The 16,061-nt window shown below is 55.0% G+C and overlaps 4 protein-coding genes and 1 non-coding gene across 5 annotated transcripts; 3 read left to right on the top strand and 2 right to left on the bottom strand.

The window, feature by feature from the left end:
* Positions 1 to 384: 384 nt before the first annotated feature.
* On the bottom strand, positions 385 to 1,344 carry BO70DRAFT_92468 (uncharacterized protein). Its single transcript, XM_025548848.1, has one exon. It carries the CDS (start codon positions 1,119 to 1,121, stop codon positions 558 to 560), a length of 564 nt encoding a protein of 187 aa, XP_025397596.1. The 5' UTR covers positions 1,122 to 1,344; the 3' UTR covers positions 385 to 557.
* A 1,949-nt stretch (positions 1,345 to 3,293) lies between these two features.
* On the top strand, positions 3,294 to 3,364 carry BO70DRAFT_t221. Its single transcript has one exon. It is a non-coding gene; the product is annotated as a tRNA-His (tRNA).
* A 4,868-nt stretch (positions 3,365 to 8,232) lies between these two features.
* BO70DRAFT_92444 (uncharacterized protein) lies at positions 8,233 to 11,420 on the top strand. The gene has a single exon (XM_025548847.1). The coding sequence runs from the start codon at positions 8,450 to 8,452 to the stop codon at positions 11,264 to 11,266; it is 2,817 nt and encodes a 938-aa protein (XP_025397595.1). The 5' UTR covers positions 8,233 to 8,449; the 3' UTR covers positions 11,267 to 11,420.
* A 539-nt stretch (positions 11,421 to 11,959) lies between these two features.
* BO70DRAFT_340060 (bifunctional chorismate synthase/riboflavin reductase [NAD(P)H] ARO2) lies at positions 11,960 to 13,802 on the bottom strand. The gene is made up of 3 exons (XM_025541272.1): positions 13,543 to 13,802; positions 13,045 to 13,406; positions 11,960 to 12,977 (listed from the first exon to the last, which is right to left on the bottom strand). The coding sequence occupies exons 1-3, from the start codon at positions 13,575 to 13,577 to the stop codon at positions 12,139 to 12,141; spliced, it is 1,236 nt and encodes a 411-aa protein (XP_025397594.1). The 5' UTR covers positions 13,578 to 13,802; the 3' UTR covers positions 11,960 to 12,138.
* A 213-nt stretch (positions 13,803 to 14,015) lies between these two features.
* On the top strand, positions 14,016 to 15,832 carry BO70DRAFT_318369 (putative lipoate--protein ligase). The gene is made up of 3 exons (XM_025540412.1): positions 14,016 to 15,083; positions 15,148 to 15,258; positions 15,328 to 15,832. Exons 1-3 carry the CDS (start codon positions 14,043 to 14,045, stop codon positions 15,571 to 15,573), a joined length of 1,398 nt encoding a protein of 465 aa, XP_025397593.1. The 5' UTR covers positions 14,016 to 14,042; the 3' UTR covers positions 15,574 to 15,832.
* Positions 15,833 to 16,061: the final 229 nt, after the last annotated feature.

Raw genomic sequence — 16,061 nt, 5'->3', positions numbered from 1 at the left:
GGGGCAAAACGGGGCAAGCAGAATAGCCTGAATGCCGCCTTAGCTTCCTTTCCAGGTGTGTACGTATCAAGTACGCCGTACGGAATACCGATTTGTTTTTGGATATTTTACCAAGCAACACTCCCCCCGCCCCTTGCTGTTCCCGTCGTGCCTGAGTAAATCCTTTGTGTGACTGGGCAATCCCACCCGGGAACAGTTGCCCATACCCCATTATCCGCTATCTAAGGTATCTTTAGCCCTACAGTCTTTTCTTTTATCGATACCTACCCTCTCCTCTATCTGTCTATCTATCTACATATCAATCAATCGATCAATCGACCACTGATCGGGTTCGGAACGGAAATCTTCATCGTCACTGACACCTGTCAAATCTGGCCAGCAAAGTTCCAACGAGCCGGCCATCGATCTGGATCTGGGTGTTCCGTGGGTCCAACGATGTCCATCCCCAACTCCTCCTCTCTTTAGGTTCACTTCCAGACATCATCTCTCTCTCTCTCTCTTATTCTCTCTCTCTCTCTCTCTCTTGCGGTCCCCCGACCGACTCCTCCCTGAAGGCATCATCTCATCCCCCCTCCCCAGAGCTCTCCGTAAATTTGATCGACCGAGAAAACAGGCACTAGTCCGACACTCCGAGTCCCCCATAGGCCACCTCCCCTTCCTGCAGCCGATAATGTTTGACTGCGGCCCCCCCCTCCAATAGAGAGCCAGGGGCCCTCTTTTAGCTCCGCGCGCAGAGCTTGGGCGAGGAGGTCTGTGTTCTCCCCGATTCCCAGCGATCCCGACGCCGCTGTTGACAGTTGGGGTTCTTGCCCGAAGAGGCAACAGCGAGACTGGGTTGGCAGATCCATCGATACCTGTACGTATGGATGGATGGATGGATGGATGTGAGTGAGTATAAAAGCGACGCCTTCAATAGAATTCTCCCCTCCCCCCTCCCCCAAATTCCGCTGGCAACCGGTTTGGTCCCACCCACCGGTAGAGCAGAGCAGGGTCTCGGTCGGTCTCTGGCGGTGGTATGGCCAGCTACCAACCCTGGGTCTGAAACTGAGGGTGATCCCACCCAAGGTCGGGTTCGAGGAGTCCCATTCAAACGGCCAGTCGGGACTGCAGGCGGCATCCATGCCTGTGCAGCTGGCCCCATCTCTACTATCTATCTAGTGCGGCAGTGGGAAAATCCCCCCAACCGCCTCGCAAATCAGAGCGGCTGGCCCATGGGAAGTGGGAGGGCCGTCGAAAATTACCTACAGCTAGATACCTCACGACTCCGAGTTCTCCTCTGATTTGCCCATGCATAGCAGCCTGATTCGCTCCACGAGGCGTGGCTGCTCTAGCGGCAATCCGTCGTCTCCTACCCGTCTGTCATGGAAACCGTCCCTGATGGTGATTCCTATTGTCTATCTATCTCTCTCCGGTCGCCTTTCGCGTGGACGTGGTCCTTCTGCTCTTGGCGGCCTATTGGCTTGGTTCCTTGGATCCGCGGCGGGCAGGAGCTAAGAGCTTCAAACAGACACTGCGTCGGACTAGTGACCGTCGTACTGTATGCATGGCGACATTGTCGAGAGACGGATTACTCCGGTCTCGCTCTCAGAATAGCCCAGTATGAGTGAAACCTTCTGGTGCGCCCTATTGGCCTCGGGACACACTGCAGGCTTGCATTGTAGTGGTGGTAGGTATGCAGTCTTGCATTCTCATCGGGCTCCTCCATTTCCATTTGGCGACTGGCCGTGATCAACGTCATCGAGGCCCAATTCTGGCATGCCACCCACCCCCATTCATTGGACATCAAGGTTCTATTGTCCATCAGTTCGCAAGATATATCTTTTCTTGGCACGCTATATATACATGTGCTCCTCCGCCTCGTGGCTGTTGACATTCTCGTTGGTTCTGAATTTCTTTTCTTATTTTTTTTTCACAAAAAAAAAAAGGTTTTAAGGACGAAAGAAACCAAGAAAGAGAGGGAGAGGGGAGGGAAAGCGTAGTGGGTGGTGTACCAAGACAAGACACAGTCCAACTAACCCATGCCCGGGCAATCATTCCCACACATATCTACCGCGCCGGTGTGTCAGTCTACGGCGATCTAGTCGAATTTCCGTGCTGCCTGGGCCATCGCTAAATGTCTTAGTGCCGCGTTTTTGACGGTGAGGGGTAACCTCCCTCTCAGACAACCGAAAGGATTGTCGTGCTAGCACTACATCCCAGACCTGGGGTCGGCCCTCGCCCTACGGAGTACTTGTGTCTGAGCCCCCACCCGTGAATACTGGGCAGTGCTCTGTGCTCCACGCTTCTTGCCATTGTTCGAGTTCCGGTGGGGATGCGGTGCAGCGGCTAGCCTGTTCTCCAGGTCTCTCGGCTTACGTTCAATGTGGGGTACATGGTCCTTATGCTAGTGTCCTGAGCTCATACACAGCTGCCAATGCCATGACCGTATCAGTGGACACATCCGTGGGGGGTTAAGCGACGCATGTACTTGTATGTCTGTCAATCGCGTGGCTAATGGATGTGCAGATCGAGGAAGACACCACAGATCTCCGGCTGTCGTCCAAACGCGGCCGCACTAATCCGTACCGACACATGTCTGCCTGCTGGCTGATAGGCAGGTGTCCTGTCTGGTTTCTCCAGTACTAGGGCGAACGCTGTTTCGTGTTGCGGTCATGGCGTCGCCCTCCATGTCTTCCGGGTTACCTGAGCCCATCCGGGTGGGCACTTGTATACCCGGTCCGGAGTTAGTCGAGGGACGGCTCAGATGAAGCGGCTGGGTCAATGACTCCGATCTCTAGAAGCAGCTCGACGTGACTTGCTGCTGTCACCTGGATTCTTTCCGGTTTGAGGGATACCCCGTGAGGAGGAGCTCCCTGCTGTGCGACCAATCTAGCTCCCATCTAGTGGCCGTTCTTGTCCCTGTGTCACGGGGTTGGCATGAGTAAGTTGGGGATGGTGTGGGCGCAGGGACATTGCGGACATTTATAGACTATACTGAGTAGTAGTGGTCGTGTGCTCTTGGGGCACATTAGACTTTCCGTAAATATATACGACGGGGGCGTTAGCAGGATTACCACGAGGCAACAATCAATCAACGACCAATTGCACACTGTAAGATACTGATTATGAAATAACCAGAAGGTCTTGGCAGAAAGACAGCCCTACAATCATGAAATACTAGATACGAAGAAGCAGTGTTATGCCCCCATCCTTTTATTACAAGAACACCACACCTTCGCGAAAGTAAGTGGCGTTGGCATTCTTCACTATTTTTAAGATTTGTAGCTAAACCTCCCGCCAATTCCACAACAACAGGTGCTGTGGTCTAGTGGTATGACGTCACGTTGTGGCCGTGCCAGCCCCGGTTCGATTCCGGGCAGCGCCAAGAATCATCAATCATCTTTTTTTATTTCTCTTTTTGTTTTTGCTGAACACTCACACTCCTCCCTCATTATTCTGACACACACGCACACATGACATCCAGCCAAGCCGATAATCGGTTCACCACACCACCGATGCAAGTCATCCAAAATAGCACCGTCCAACCCATTAGCTGAGTTCCTCATCGGGTGGCCTGCATGATCAGAAATGTCGTCCACCACCGCTGACTGGTTCTTTGAACCCAAACCAAGCTTTTTAGTCCTGTCCTACTGTCCGTGAGATCCTATGTACGGAATGGGCACGGTGGGCTGTATGTACCCGTATGTGTGTGCTACGGGTGACTACAACTGTCAGTGCCAGTGCCAGTGGCTTGTGGAGTGTGGATGGCTCGCGATGGTATGTATATAGGTTAGGTAGGTAGGTAGGTAGGTAGGTAGGTAGGTAGGTGGTGGCTCTGGCTTGACAATGGCGATAAGGGTCCCTCTGCTTAACTGCAGGTACACCTCATCCACCCCATGTACTTGCATTGCATACATACGGAAGAGACCGGGGCAGCTATCCACCACTACATACCAGGCAGTCAGTACTTAAGGACAGGGATGGATCGGGAGCGATTCTACCGAGGGTCCCCGTTGGTACTGGTAACGGAGCATCGCCTCCGCTGCTTACTGTTCCTTACTTATTTTACCTCTTACCTGTCCTATCCCATCAGTACTGCCAGTGGTAGATAGTAGATAGATATCAGGTAGCCATACCCACCCTTTCCCCCCCTACAACCACTCAACAACCAAGCAATCCCACCTCATCTCTCACCATACCATTCTCCCTTCACAGTTAGACAGAAAACCGAGCGACAGAACCCCCCCCCGTATTACTTACCATCCAAAAAACCAGCACAACCTCCCATCACCGGTCGAGCGCAGCTGACCCAATAAGAAACCCCATGGATACGAATTCCCATCCAACGCGCGCTGATATGGGCAGTGCATGAACACCCGACCTGCACATGTCCACGGGGACGCTCTGATTGGGGGAATGAAACTCTATATCGGACGGATGGTCTTCTTTCTTCCCCCCCGACACCCCTCTTACCCTTCCTACTGATGATTTGGGGAGAGGAGGTTGAGAGGATTACTACATCACTCTTTAGGTACTAGGTAGGGTAGGTATGTACTGCTCACCGGGGGGGGGTGGGGGCATTGCCCAGATAGGAAATTGATAAGATTGGGGTGCAGGCGGGCGGGCGGGGAGGGGGGGGGGATTAGGATAACTGATTTACTTGATTTACTGACATACATACGACGACGTGGCTTGGGGTCTGGTCTGGGGTTGGTTCGGGTCGTGGTGGTAGTCTGTCTAGTACACTGGTGGTTAGCTGTTAGATAGATACTAGTACTAGTGGCGGTACGGAGGAGGAGGAGACTACTAGTATAGTGTGTATGTACCTCGGGTATAAGATTAGCGTTGCTCTTTTTTTTTTTTTTTTTTTTTTTTTTTTTCGCTCTCCGGTGGATATTGAGTAGTCTAGTCTAGTCTAGTGTATGTTGGTATGTAGTGTGTCAGTGTGTGTGTGTATTGGATGCGAAGAGGGCATATCGGGGGTTGGTTGGGCCAAGTGTTATCATTATTGCTGGGATAGATTGCGCCATCTGTTGGACATTGTACTGGGGTTGGCTGCCCCTGGATCGTCCGGAGTCGTAGTCGATGATTCACCTGTCAGGTCTATTAAGGTGTTCATATTAAGTGCGACTAGGATTGATTTACCCGGAGGCAACGGTGACATGATCCCCCGTCCACTCGCCATCGCCGTCGCCATTAGCTAGATATCTAGCGAGCCGACCATGCATGGCCTGGCTAGCGCATACATACGGCACCGGCCAGTAGGTAGGGTAAGTCGCTAGCAGTACTGCAAGTAGCTCCGCTATCCCATCGGGCATATCGACCCGGAGATTACTCTTCCTCCAGACCAGACCAGACCAGACCAGACCAGGCCTCGCCTCCTGCGTGTTCCGTCATCTGCTCCGTGATAGCCCGAGCCAGCTCTCTCTGTCTCTCCATCACCCCCTGTATGTTGCCCGACGTCCACCCATCCATCCATCCATACACCCCCGGTGAGTCATTGCAGACAAGTCGTATAATATAGGGAGGGTCCCATCCATCGACCTGACCGGGGGCCATGTCAGAAGATAGTGCCATTCAGCCCTCCCTGGACATGGGTACACTTGCCTGCAGTGTGGTACATCCAATCCCCGTCAAGAGTCGTGGTGTTCCCATGTACGGCGCAAGGGTGCTCACCACGCCACATCCAGCCGGGTGCATGTAATAGGTCTATTGGGAATAAATGACGGGGTCTGAGGCATACATCTGATCTAAGACACGAGCTGCACTGATTGGCGGGCGATGCATTTGACAAGTACTTGGTAGATTACTTACTACTGCATGGTAGCTGGATCAAACTGCATGCAGCCACAGCCTAATATCAATCAAGGGGTGTTCCGGAACCTCGTCTTCGTCGATGGAGATGTCCATTTATCTGGATTATTCATGTATGATCGGTAAAGGTGTGTGTGTGTGCCAGCTCTATAAACCACCAAAGGCAGCTAGCTGGCTACGTGTGCATATTGACAGGTCTTCGACACGTCAATCAGTCTCGATCTGTTGCTCGACTCGGAGGGAAACACGGTACCGTGCATACTATGCATGATCTCCGATACAGTATCGATTCAAGGAGGTGAATCAAGCTAGCAATTCGACCGACTCAATACAAGTTCAAACAGTAAGGCTCCCTGTAAGGTGCATGGTGATAGGAACCATCTCCTACTACTGCATTATCGTCCGCTTGCATATAAGTTGGCAAGTTGTTGCACGGACTCCGATTGGAGGCTACTGATCCAGCAGTTACTGGACATAGCATGGCTCTTCTTGGCATTTCCTGTGGCGCCCAAGCAGGATTGCCAGCGGAGCCAACTGAAGGGAGGAAGAATGCCCGGGGATGGGAGGGGGAGGGGGGGGGGTTATTTGGATTTTGATATGGAAAGGCTGCCTACCAAGCCAGATATCACAGGATGATGATGGCTGGATTCCGGGTCGCAATAGGCTGCGCTCGCCAAACCCCGAACCGAGAGTTTCCGAGGCACCCCCGACTTTGCCTGGGTATCTAGTATCGCTATTCGTCGCATTGGTCGTGGATGCCGTGAGCAACATGAGTCGGCACAAGGGACCGAGCCACCTAGCTGATCGCCGGCTTCACCTTCAGCCGTGTGCCAGGCTCAGCCAGGAGGTATGAACTGGCATTCGATTGGTTCCCCGCGCTCGTGGCTGCCAGTCTCGAGGCCGTCAAGATGTTTGCTTTCCGCTGCCGATGAGCTTTCCCTGTACCCCACTCATTATCAGACTGGCCCGGAGGCGATTTCCTATCGTGAAACGGCCTGTGCGGGCTCCGTGGGACCATGACTGAGTGGATGCGTGGGTGCACGTTGTACTAAGAGGAGTACTAGGAAGAGAATGCTCCGTGGGTTTTCGAGGGAGTCGAGGGGATCCCACCAGGAACTTGGAAGAGAGAGAGAAATATCCCGCCACGGAGATCGGCCTGACCTCGTCGAGCGGTGGTCAGTTCTGGCGTCTATCAAACACCGGGATGAAGAAATCGACCGGAGGGAGGGCGTCTGAGCGCGAGGAATTGGCCGTCGGGTACTGGCCGAAGAGTGCATTGACTCACGGTGGCCAAGTAGATCTCGCAACATCCGAGGAAGTACTGAGTACTCCGTACTGACTGCCGAGTACATAGGAAGTATCTACTAGTTAGTCTGAGTATCTCATCCACCAGGAGGCGGCGAGTCGGGCCGGGGATTAATATTAGGATGGAGCCAGACACAGCCTCCTACCACGGTTGGCGGTTATTGTTGTATAATGGTTAAGGCTGACATTCTTGCCAGCCCCGCTGGAGCCCCACGAGGTCACGGCCGGGTAGGGCGCCAATAAGCCGGGCAGTGCGAAGGGCAAGGCCACGGCCCAGGGGGAAAGTGATGCGGATCTCTTTCTCCGAGGTCATCTTGTGTGTTTTGTGGGATGGATGGAAATGACCGATCAGGTAGTCGGTAAACAGCCCGGGTGGGGATTACTAAGCATGAGGACCGGGCGGGGATCGTTTCAACTTCAGATCGAGTCGCTCATCCTTGAGCCTTCTTCTACTTCTTCTTCTTCTTCTTCTTCCACCACACTAATGCATGCGACGGCAAGAACGGGACGGCCGTTGAAATAACCTCCTGCCCAACCGAAGGCAAGAAATATCGAGAGATCTAAAAGACTAAAAAGTATCGAGCAGCTAGGCGATCGCCGTGTTTCAGCTGCTCCACATGGCCGCTCGGCATACCACTCTTTTCCTCTGGGTCTCATCCCCTTCATCTCTCGCCCTCTATCGAAAATTTCCTCCACCCCACAGCATGACTCGACTTGCAAGAGAGAGAAAACTCCCGAAAAAAAAGGACGAGAGAAAGAACCGCGGAAAGATGACGACCGTTAATGCGTACGAACCGGCCAGGATCCTTGGAAGCCGTTGTTCCCCCTCCAACGTTGCCTGCGCAACCGCCCGTGTTGACCCTCAGCAATCTTCGTCTGGCGTATCGGACTGGACAGAGCTTGGGAGGGTCCGCTAGTCATGACGATGGCTTTGATCAAATCTTCCACCCGGCCAGTGGCCCAGGGCCCCAGTGCCACTCCAGATCGTCCCCAGTAGAGCCGGGCCCCATCGGTCATGGTTGAGATGCTGCCTGTTGACAATTCCGGGCCCATGTCTATATTACCTCCCACTCGTGCAGTTCTTCACACACCACCACGCTCTCTGACTTCCACCTCTGCCCTGCCCTGCGACGTTCTTGGACACCCCCCCCCCGTATCCAAAAAAAAGGGAAACAAATTGTCTCGCTCTGGGTGCTCCACATCCGGCTCTTTATGTCGGCTGCTCTAGCCACAAGACGCGCTCTCTGACTCGTGCCAACGAGCTAAGACCGTCGAGTTTTCTAGATGCCTCGTGGTCTGCCGCAGACCGCCACACTCCTGTTGACGCCGCGCGAACATTTTGCTGACCCTCATGGACGAATGTCCCCTCCCTCGGATACACCGAATGCGCCGGGCTGGAGGTGTCTATGTGGCGTCGACCCTCCTTCTCCTTCTCCTCTGGGTCGGACCCGCCTTCACGACTGTCCCATACACGCCTTCTCAGCTGCTCTATTCCTCAATTAGCAATGGTTCGTTCGCCTACCTACTACAAACTACGGGGACTAGCCAGGATGCCACTACCGAATTTATCTCCTGGAACATCTCTGGCACCATCTACACCACGAGCCCCAGCTACAACATTCTGATGGACCCATTGCCGTTCCAACTTGGTGAAAAATCTCCGGCTTTTGTGTCGGCCATCGACCAGCAGGGCGTGATCAAGATCTTCACGGGCGATTGCCAGAAGCCTCTGGACAAAGGGGAGCTGTGGCGCTTCACCCCGGACACCAACAGCTCCATTGGCGATGGGACGTGGGGGAAATTCGCTATCGCGGAGAGCAACAGCACCGTCCACAAGGTGGATGGTCCGAATTATCTCTCCGCCGGTTTTACGTTTTCGGCCACCAATACCTCCGACAGCTCGCTCTATACCTTTGGGGGGATGTGCCCTTTCTCGAACAGCTTAGAGACAACCTGGATAGCCACGGCCAACTATTCGCAGTCAATGATAGTCCTCGAGCCGTCGGGGCCCCGCAGAAGCGGTGCATATGATGCGTCCACCACCGGCGGTCGAGCACCTCCAATTGCAGAGGCCGGGTTTACGACCACACCTTTGCAGGCCACATATGCATATTCCTCAACCGGTGAGATGCGCCAACAACAGGACTTTCTTTTAGTTGGAGGGCAGACGCGGGACGCGTTCATCAACATGTCGCAGCTTGCGGTGTTCTCTCTCCCCCAAAATAGCTGGAGCTTCATGACTGTCGACACTGCACCGGCTTCCTACAAGACTGAGCTCGCTGTCCGAGGTGTCACCACCATAGAGCCAAGGTCGGGGCACACGGCAGTCTTGTCTCCGGATGGAAGCAAGGTTATTGTGTACGGGGGCTGGGTAGGTAACACAACCGTCGCCGCCCGGCCGCAACTCGTGGTACTAGAGCTTGGAGAGTCCTATGGGGGCACTGGAGACTGGACCTGGAGCGTACCGTCGGCCGAAAATACCGGGATTCTACAAGGGTATGGAATCTACGGACATGGGGCAACCATGCTTCCTGGTGGCGTGATGATGGTCGCAGGCGGATACAGCATACCGCGGTCATCGTCGTCGTCGTCGAAACGCTCCGTCGTGGACACCCAGCCCAACTCTCAAGTGTACTTGTACAATATCACGTCTGAGAAGTGGGTCTCGTCTTACCATAATCCCTACTCGATCGCCAACCAAGAAGGCACAACATCGGGCCACGGGTCTTCGGGAACATGGAGGACAGAAGTTGGTGTTGGCCTTGGGGTGGGAATTCCCGTGGTTGCTGGCCTCGCGGTGCTTCTATTCTTTATCTGGAGGAGGCGCCAAAAGCGTCGCAAGCGCGACCCCGAGCTTCGCAATCTAGCAATCGGGGCTGAACGATCCCACTTCTGGGGTCAGGAGGAGCCCTTCATGGCTAGTAGCATCCGCAGGCCCTCCATGCAAGAGACAGAAGTGAACAGCGACCATCCCTGGAGCGGCAACCAAGAATCTGAGAAATCATCTACCAGGCGCGAAAAAGGCGGATCAGCTGCAGAAAGAACTGGTCTGCTAGGAGGAGACAATGCCTCCAGCCCCACGAGAACAGCTCGTCCCGGCGTGGGTACGAGAATGTATCGACCTTCCTCGCAATACAGCGATTATAGGAAAAGCGAATACAGAAAAAGCGATGCCACCGGCGACATCCACCCCATTGACGAGCGCGAGGAGGACGAGGCAAACGATGCGGCGAGCATCAGACCGGAAACGAGCGAGCATTTCCGAGATTCTTCAAAGTACCTGCCTCCTATCAACACCACCGTCGGCGGGGACTTGATGGCTAGTGTCGTCGGCATTGATCGAGACATCCCTTCTTCTCCGGATAAGGACGAGCGAACGTCGTCCAACCTCTCCGACTCCTCGACCTCCGTGAAGTCCGTCCAACGATCCCACCTGGCCAACCTCAACATCAACCTCAACTATCCGCCCAGCCAGTTCCCCCAGAGGACAACCTCCGTGTCCGTCCATCCTCGAGATCTAACAGTCATCCGAGCCCGGCCCCACAGCCTCATCCTCCCTGGCGAGAAGCGCTACTCCTCCGACTCCTACTCAACCGCCCAAACCTCCCTCTCCCAGCGACGAGCCGAAATCGACTACCTCCTCCGCGACATCAACAACAACCACGAACCATCCTCCCCGCTCGATCTCTTCCCGAAGCCCCCCAAGCCCCGAGCCTCCGAGTGGCTCGGCAACAACGTCCGCCGGGTCATCTCCCTAACGCGAAGACGCCCCCCAACAGACTCAGATTCCACCACCACCGCGTCTATCACCTCCGGAATCGACCGAAGACCCGTCCCCCGCCGCTCCGTCAGCGCCTCCGCCGAGGTCTTCCGTCGCAAGCAAGGCGCCAAGGACTGGAGCGTCGGCAACCGACTCTCCGCCAACCTGGACGACCAGACCACTCTTCATTCCTCACGTGACGGATTCCCTGCCCTCCACAGCTTCCTCGATCTGGACCCGGATAGTGACGAGGACTGGGACGTTGAAGGCGCGGCCGAGGGTCGTCGCGTCCAGGTGGCTTTTACCGTGCCGAAGGAGAAACTCCGCGTCGTGAACCCCACCGAAGGCGATCTGGATGATGATTCCGATGTCGAGGTGACCAGGAGTAATAGTCGTGCTTCTAAGTAAGTGGGCTAGCTGTGCTTGCCTGCTTACTTCCTTATTTCATTTCTTTTCTTTTCTTCCCTTGTCTTTATTTTCTTTTTCTCATTCTTTTCATTATTATTCCTTGGACGAGTGACTGGATGGATGGGTGAATGAATGAATATACTGGCGGTGTTCAGCGGTGTTCAGTTCACATTCACACTGTTACGTACTTGGGTTGTGCGGGGAGGCGGTTTTCTATACAAAGGTTCTGGTTGTTGATATATGATACTCCATTCGTTATTTGTATGTTTTATGAGGTCTTGTCCATATGTTCATCCTTTTTCTTCTGCACTATTCTGCAGATACAGTTGGGTTGATGGGGTTGGGGTTGAGGTTGGGATGTCTGGCTCTGATGACGACAATGTTGTTGTTGTTATTGATAGTGTTGGTGGTGGACATGTTTATTTACTTACGAGTTATGAGTAGAATGAATGGGATGAGGATTTCCCTGATTTAAATTGAGTTGCAGCATGTACGCCTTTTTGTTCTTCTGGGTTGGCTTTGGGACTGCGCGCCGGGTCTTCCGGGTCTCTACTGTAATGTTGAAGATTGAAAGGTTTTATTTTACTTGGTATTATTACTAAGACACAGGGTGCTCCGCTCCCTGACATCTGTGCCATGCGGGGCATGGAACGCCACTTTAATATTGGATAAAAGGTCAAAAAAAAAGGTCACCCGAAATCTATCCAGAAGTGATATAAGATAACGATATATAAATCATTAAGCGCATTGACAGACGTGACATCACTGTATTCTAACTCGCATGCAAAATACTCCCTCCCCCAAAGGCGATTATAATGAAAATAATTTTAACCAGAGCTTGGCCCTGCAGCTCACTTTTATGCGGAAGTAATCTAGGCGTTGGTGCTCAGAGTGGGACGGGTGGGCACAGTGTTGGACAGCGGGGGCAGGAGGCTCTTGGCGCTCTCACGGGCATACTGGGCCATGAGAGCGTCCATGATGACGAGGGCAGACATGGTCTCGACAATGGGAACGGCGCGGGGGGTGACGCAGGGGTCGTGGCGGCCCTTGGCCTCGAGGACACCCTCGCCGAAGTCGTAGGTGGCGGTGTTCTGGGCCTGACCGATGGTGGCCGGGGGCTTGAAGGCGACGCGGAAGTAGATGTCGGCCCCGTTGGAGATACCGCCCTGGACACCGCCGGAGTTGTTGGTCTTGGTGGTGAGGCGCTGCTTGGTGGTGGTGTTAGGGCCGACCTGGGTCTCGACGTCGGAGACGATGAAGGGGTCGTTGTGGATGGAGCCGGGGACCTCGCATCCGCCGAAACCGGAGCCGATCTCGAAGCCCTTGGTGGCGGGGATGCTAAGCATGGCGTGGGCGAGCTTGGCCTCGAGCTTGTCGAAGCAGGGCTCTCCCAGACCAACGGGTACGTTGCGGATGACGCACGTCACGGTTCCGCCGATGCTGTCGTGGTTGTCGCGGAACTGCTCGATGACCTTGGTCATGCGCGCGGCGGCTTCGGCATTCGGGCAGCGGGTTGGCACGAACTCATCGACCGTGGTGCGGCTGATTTTCTTGAGAAGGTCCAGGTACTCAGGGTTGGTGGAGGCGGTGGGGTGCTCGGGGGTCGGGGGGAACAGGTGTTCGTTGCCCACGGACGAGACGAAGGCGACGATCTCGACGCCGTGGGACAGGCGCAGGTACTTCTCCGCGATAGCGCCGGCAGCGACACGGCCTGAAACGAGAAAACTGTGTTAACGACACCTCATGTGGGAGTGATCGGCTGGAAGCGGCCCACTCACCGATGGTCTCACGGGCACTGCTGCGACCGCCACCGCTGCTGGCCTTGACGCCGTACTTCTCGAGGTAGGTGAAGTCGGCGTGACTGGGCCGGGGGTACAGGTCCATGGTGCTGCCACCGTAGTCCTTGGGTCTCTGATCCTCGTTGCGCACCATCATGCCAATGGGGGTGCCCAGGGTGACACCGAATTCCGTTCCGGACTGGATCTCAACGCGGTCCTTCTCATTGCGGGGGGTCGTGAGGGCGCTCTGGCCGGGGCGTCTCCGGGTCATCTGGGGCTGGATGTCGTTCTCGGTGAGTTCCATTCCGGGCGGGCAGCCATCGACAATGCAGCCGACGGAGCGGCAGTGAGATTCACCATAGCTGAGTCGGAGAGAAGAGCGGTGGTTAGTTGACTGACCGACTTCGGAGGAGTAGGAGTGGGGTGGATGTCATCTGAAGTTCCTCGGGGGAAACCAGGCGGACTTGGAGGGGGGGGGGTTAGACAGAGGGGACTTACGTGGTGACTCGGAAGTAATCACCCCACGTCGACATGATGGTCAGCGGTCAATTGCCGTGATTTTCTGGGGGTGGTGAAGGGAGAGGGAGGGGGACAGGATCTGGCTGTCTCTGGAGGGAAGGAGAAGAGAGGAGGAGAGAGAGGAGCTCAAGGGGTTAGATGACAGCAGGTAAGGGGAAGGAGGATGACAATGGCGTTGAGAGGGAGAGAAAGGGAAAGGAAGCGAGGGCAATAATGGAGCGGGAGGAAGAGAGGGAGAGAGGAAGAGTTGGAAGTGTGACTGCAGACGACGCGGGAGAGAAAAGTAGGAGTGGATCGCATCTGGAGTGCTGCAGTCTTGCCGAATGCGGTTTAGCGCCCGTGGATCGGCCTCCCAGTCGGTATTTCCGGAGTTAGAAGCGACGAGCCGGGAGCACACCTACCTAGCTGGGTAGTCGCTCTCTAGTCTCTCTGCCGTCGCAAATCCTGGCCTTGTTTTGTTTTGTCTTCTCTTCTCCCCAATGCCTCGTCCCTGGCCTCGAGCCGCGTGTTGGCTGTCATCCGCCTCCTCCTCGTCACTTCTAATCCCCTGCTATGGCCACAGATTCAATCCGAGTCGTAGGAGGTGGAATTCTTCCTTCTCCGCCGACTGCTTCGCCCAGCTCGCCAGTCGCCCGTCCTCTAAGCACCAGATCTACCAGTCCCTCTCCACCGACCCCTACGTGAACCTCTCCATCGAGCACTTCCTCCTCGAGCACGCCCCCATCGACTCCAACATCCTCTTCCTCTACATCAACCAGCCCTGCGTGGTCATCGGCCGGAACCAGAACCCATGGCTCGAGACCAATCTCCGAGTCCTCCATAATGACCGCGGCTCCGCGGACAATGCGACCACCTCCGATCACGACCCCCAAGATGCCCACGCACTCTATGTCCGACGCCGCTCCGGCGGTGGTGCTGTGTTCCACGACGAGGGAAACCTCAATTACAGCGTGATCTCCCCGCGAACGACCTTCACGCGGAATAAGCATGCCGAGATGGTCGTGCGCGCACTGCACCACCTCGGAGCCACCAACACCAGGGTCAACGACCGCCACGATATTGTCATGTCTCTCGACAGCGCAACTACCGGAGAACAGGCGACCCCTCAGCCGCGGAAGATCTCTGGCTCGGCGTTCAAATTGACCAGGCATCGCGCCCTACACCACGGCACCTGTCTGCTTGACTCCCCCAACATCAACATCCTGGGCTCGTTCCTACGGTCGCCTGCGCGCGACTACATCAAAGCCAAGGGCGTGGAGAGCGTGCGATCTCCCGTCGCGAACGTGTCGTCCGTCTTCGCCGATGCCTCCATCCCCTTCTCGATCCAGGATGTCATCGCTAGTATAATGCAGGAATTCGCAGGGCTGTACCAGGCCGGTCCCGATGCGGTCCGCCGTGCGCAGCGTGCTTACGTCCACGAACCCGAGCTGTATTCGGGGGATGACTGGGTGGTGGGGGCCGTGGGAGAAGCGCAAGGCTATGAAGAGCCCGAGATCATGAAGGGCATCGATGAATTACGGGTAAGCCATTGTCCGCGTCTTGAGACCGCATTGATCATACTCACCAAGCGTCGAATTTGCGCAGTCATTGGAGTGGAAATACACCCAAACACCGCAGTTCATATTCTCCACCCATCCGGTCGACGAGGAGGATCCTCGCGAACGACCAGCCCTCCCGGCTTCCCTCCCCCCCTCGGTGAGTGAGAATCTCGTCATCATCCTGTCTGTCTCTTGGCTACTCCGCTGACTGACCGACTCCACACAGACCCGTGTCTTCCTCCGTCTCAAACACGGTGCCATCATCGAAAGTCACATCTCAACCTCGTCTGACTCCGAGGTAGCCTCGGAGCAGGCCGTCCGGCTACACGAGACGCTAAAGGAACGTAAGCTCCACGAGCTTACACCACCCCAATGGAAGGAAGTCTTACATGCCCAGCTGGGCGCGGAGGAGGATTCGCACGCCATCGAAGAACTCGCCCGGTTCATCACGACTAAACTTGGCTGGGTATAGTATAGTGTAGTATACGAGGATCGTAAGACTCGACTTCGGCATGGTGCGCGGTACGTGATTGGGTTGGATTATAGTGGGCTGTATATTAGACACACTTACTACCCCGGTAGACCATTGCTGTATATATATGTAAGACTGGTCCGGTCTGACTACACGCCAAGACACCTGCCTGATGTTGAAGGGAGGCGAAGAACCGAACTTCATTTCGGGGATGCTTGCTTGCATCACACTGGCACCGAATCAAATTACTAACACCCACCCACTAACCACCCCGCATTATCGATCATGGTCCTGCATTCAGTTGCTTCTTCCAGAAGGGGAGTTGATATGGGGCTGGACTGGTTGACACCAAGTCAAAGTATAGCAGTAACAAGGTATGTTCGATCATCATTCGTAAATCACATATTGTACCTACCGGCTTATGTATGTACAAGACCAAACAAACACCCAAAGCCATACCCATCCATCCAGCCAGCCAGCCATCCAGC

This window comes from Aspergillus heteromorphus (assembly GCF_003184545.1).
Source record: "Aspergillus heteromorphus CBS 117.55 chromosome Unknown BO70scaffold_20, whole genome shotgun sequence".
Taxonomy (NCBI): Eukaryota; Fungi; Ascomycota; class Eurotiomycetes; order Eurotiales; family Aspergillaceae; genus Aspergillus; species Aspergillus heteromorphus.
The sequence above is the reverse complement of the archived record's forward strand: the minus strand, read 5'-3'. Positions and strand labels throughout refer to the sequence as shown.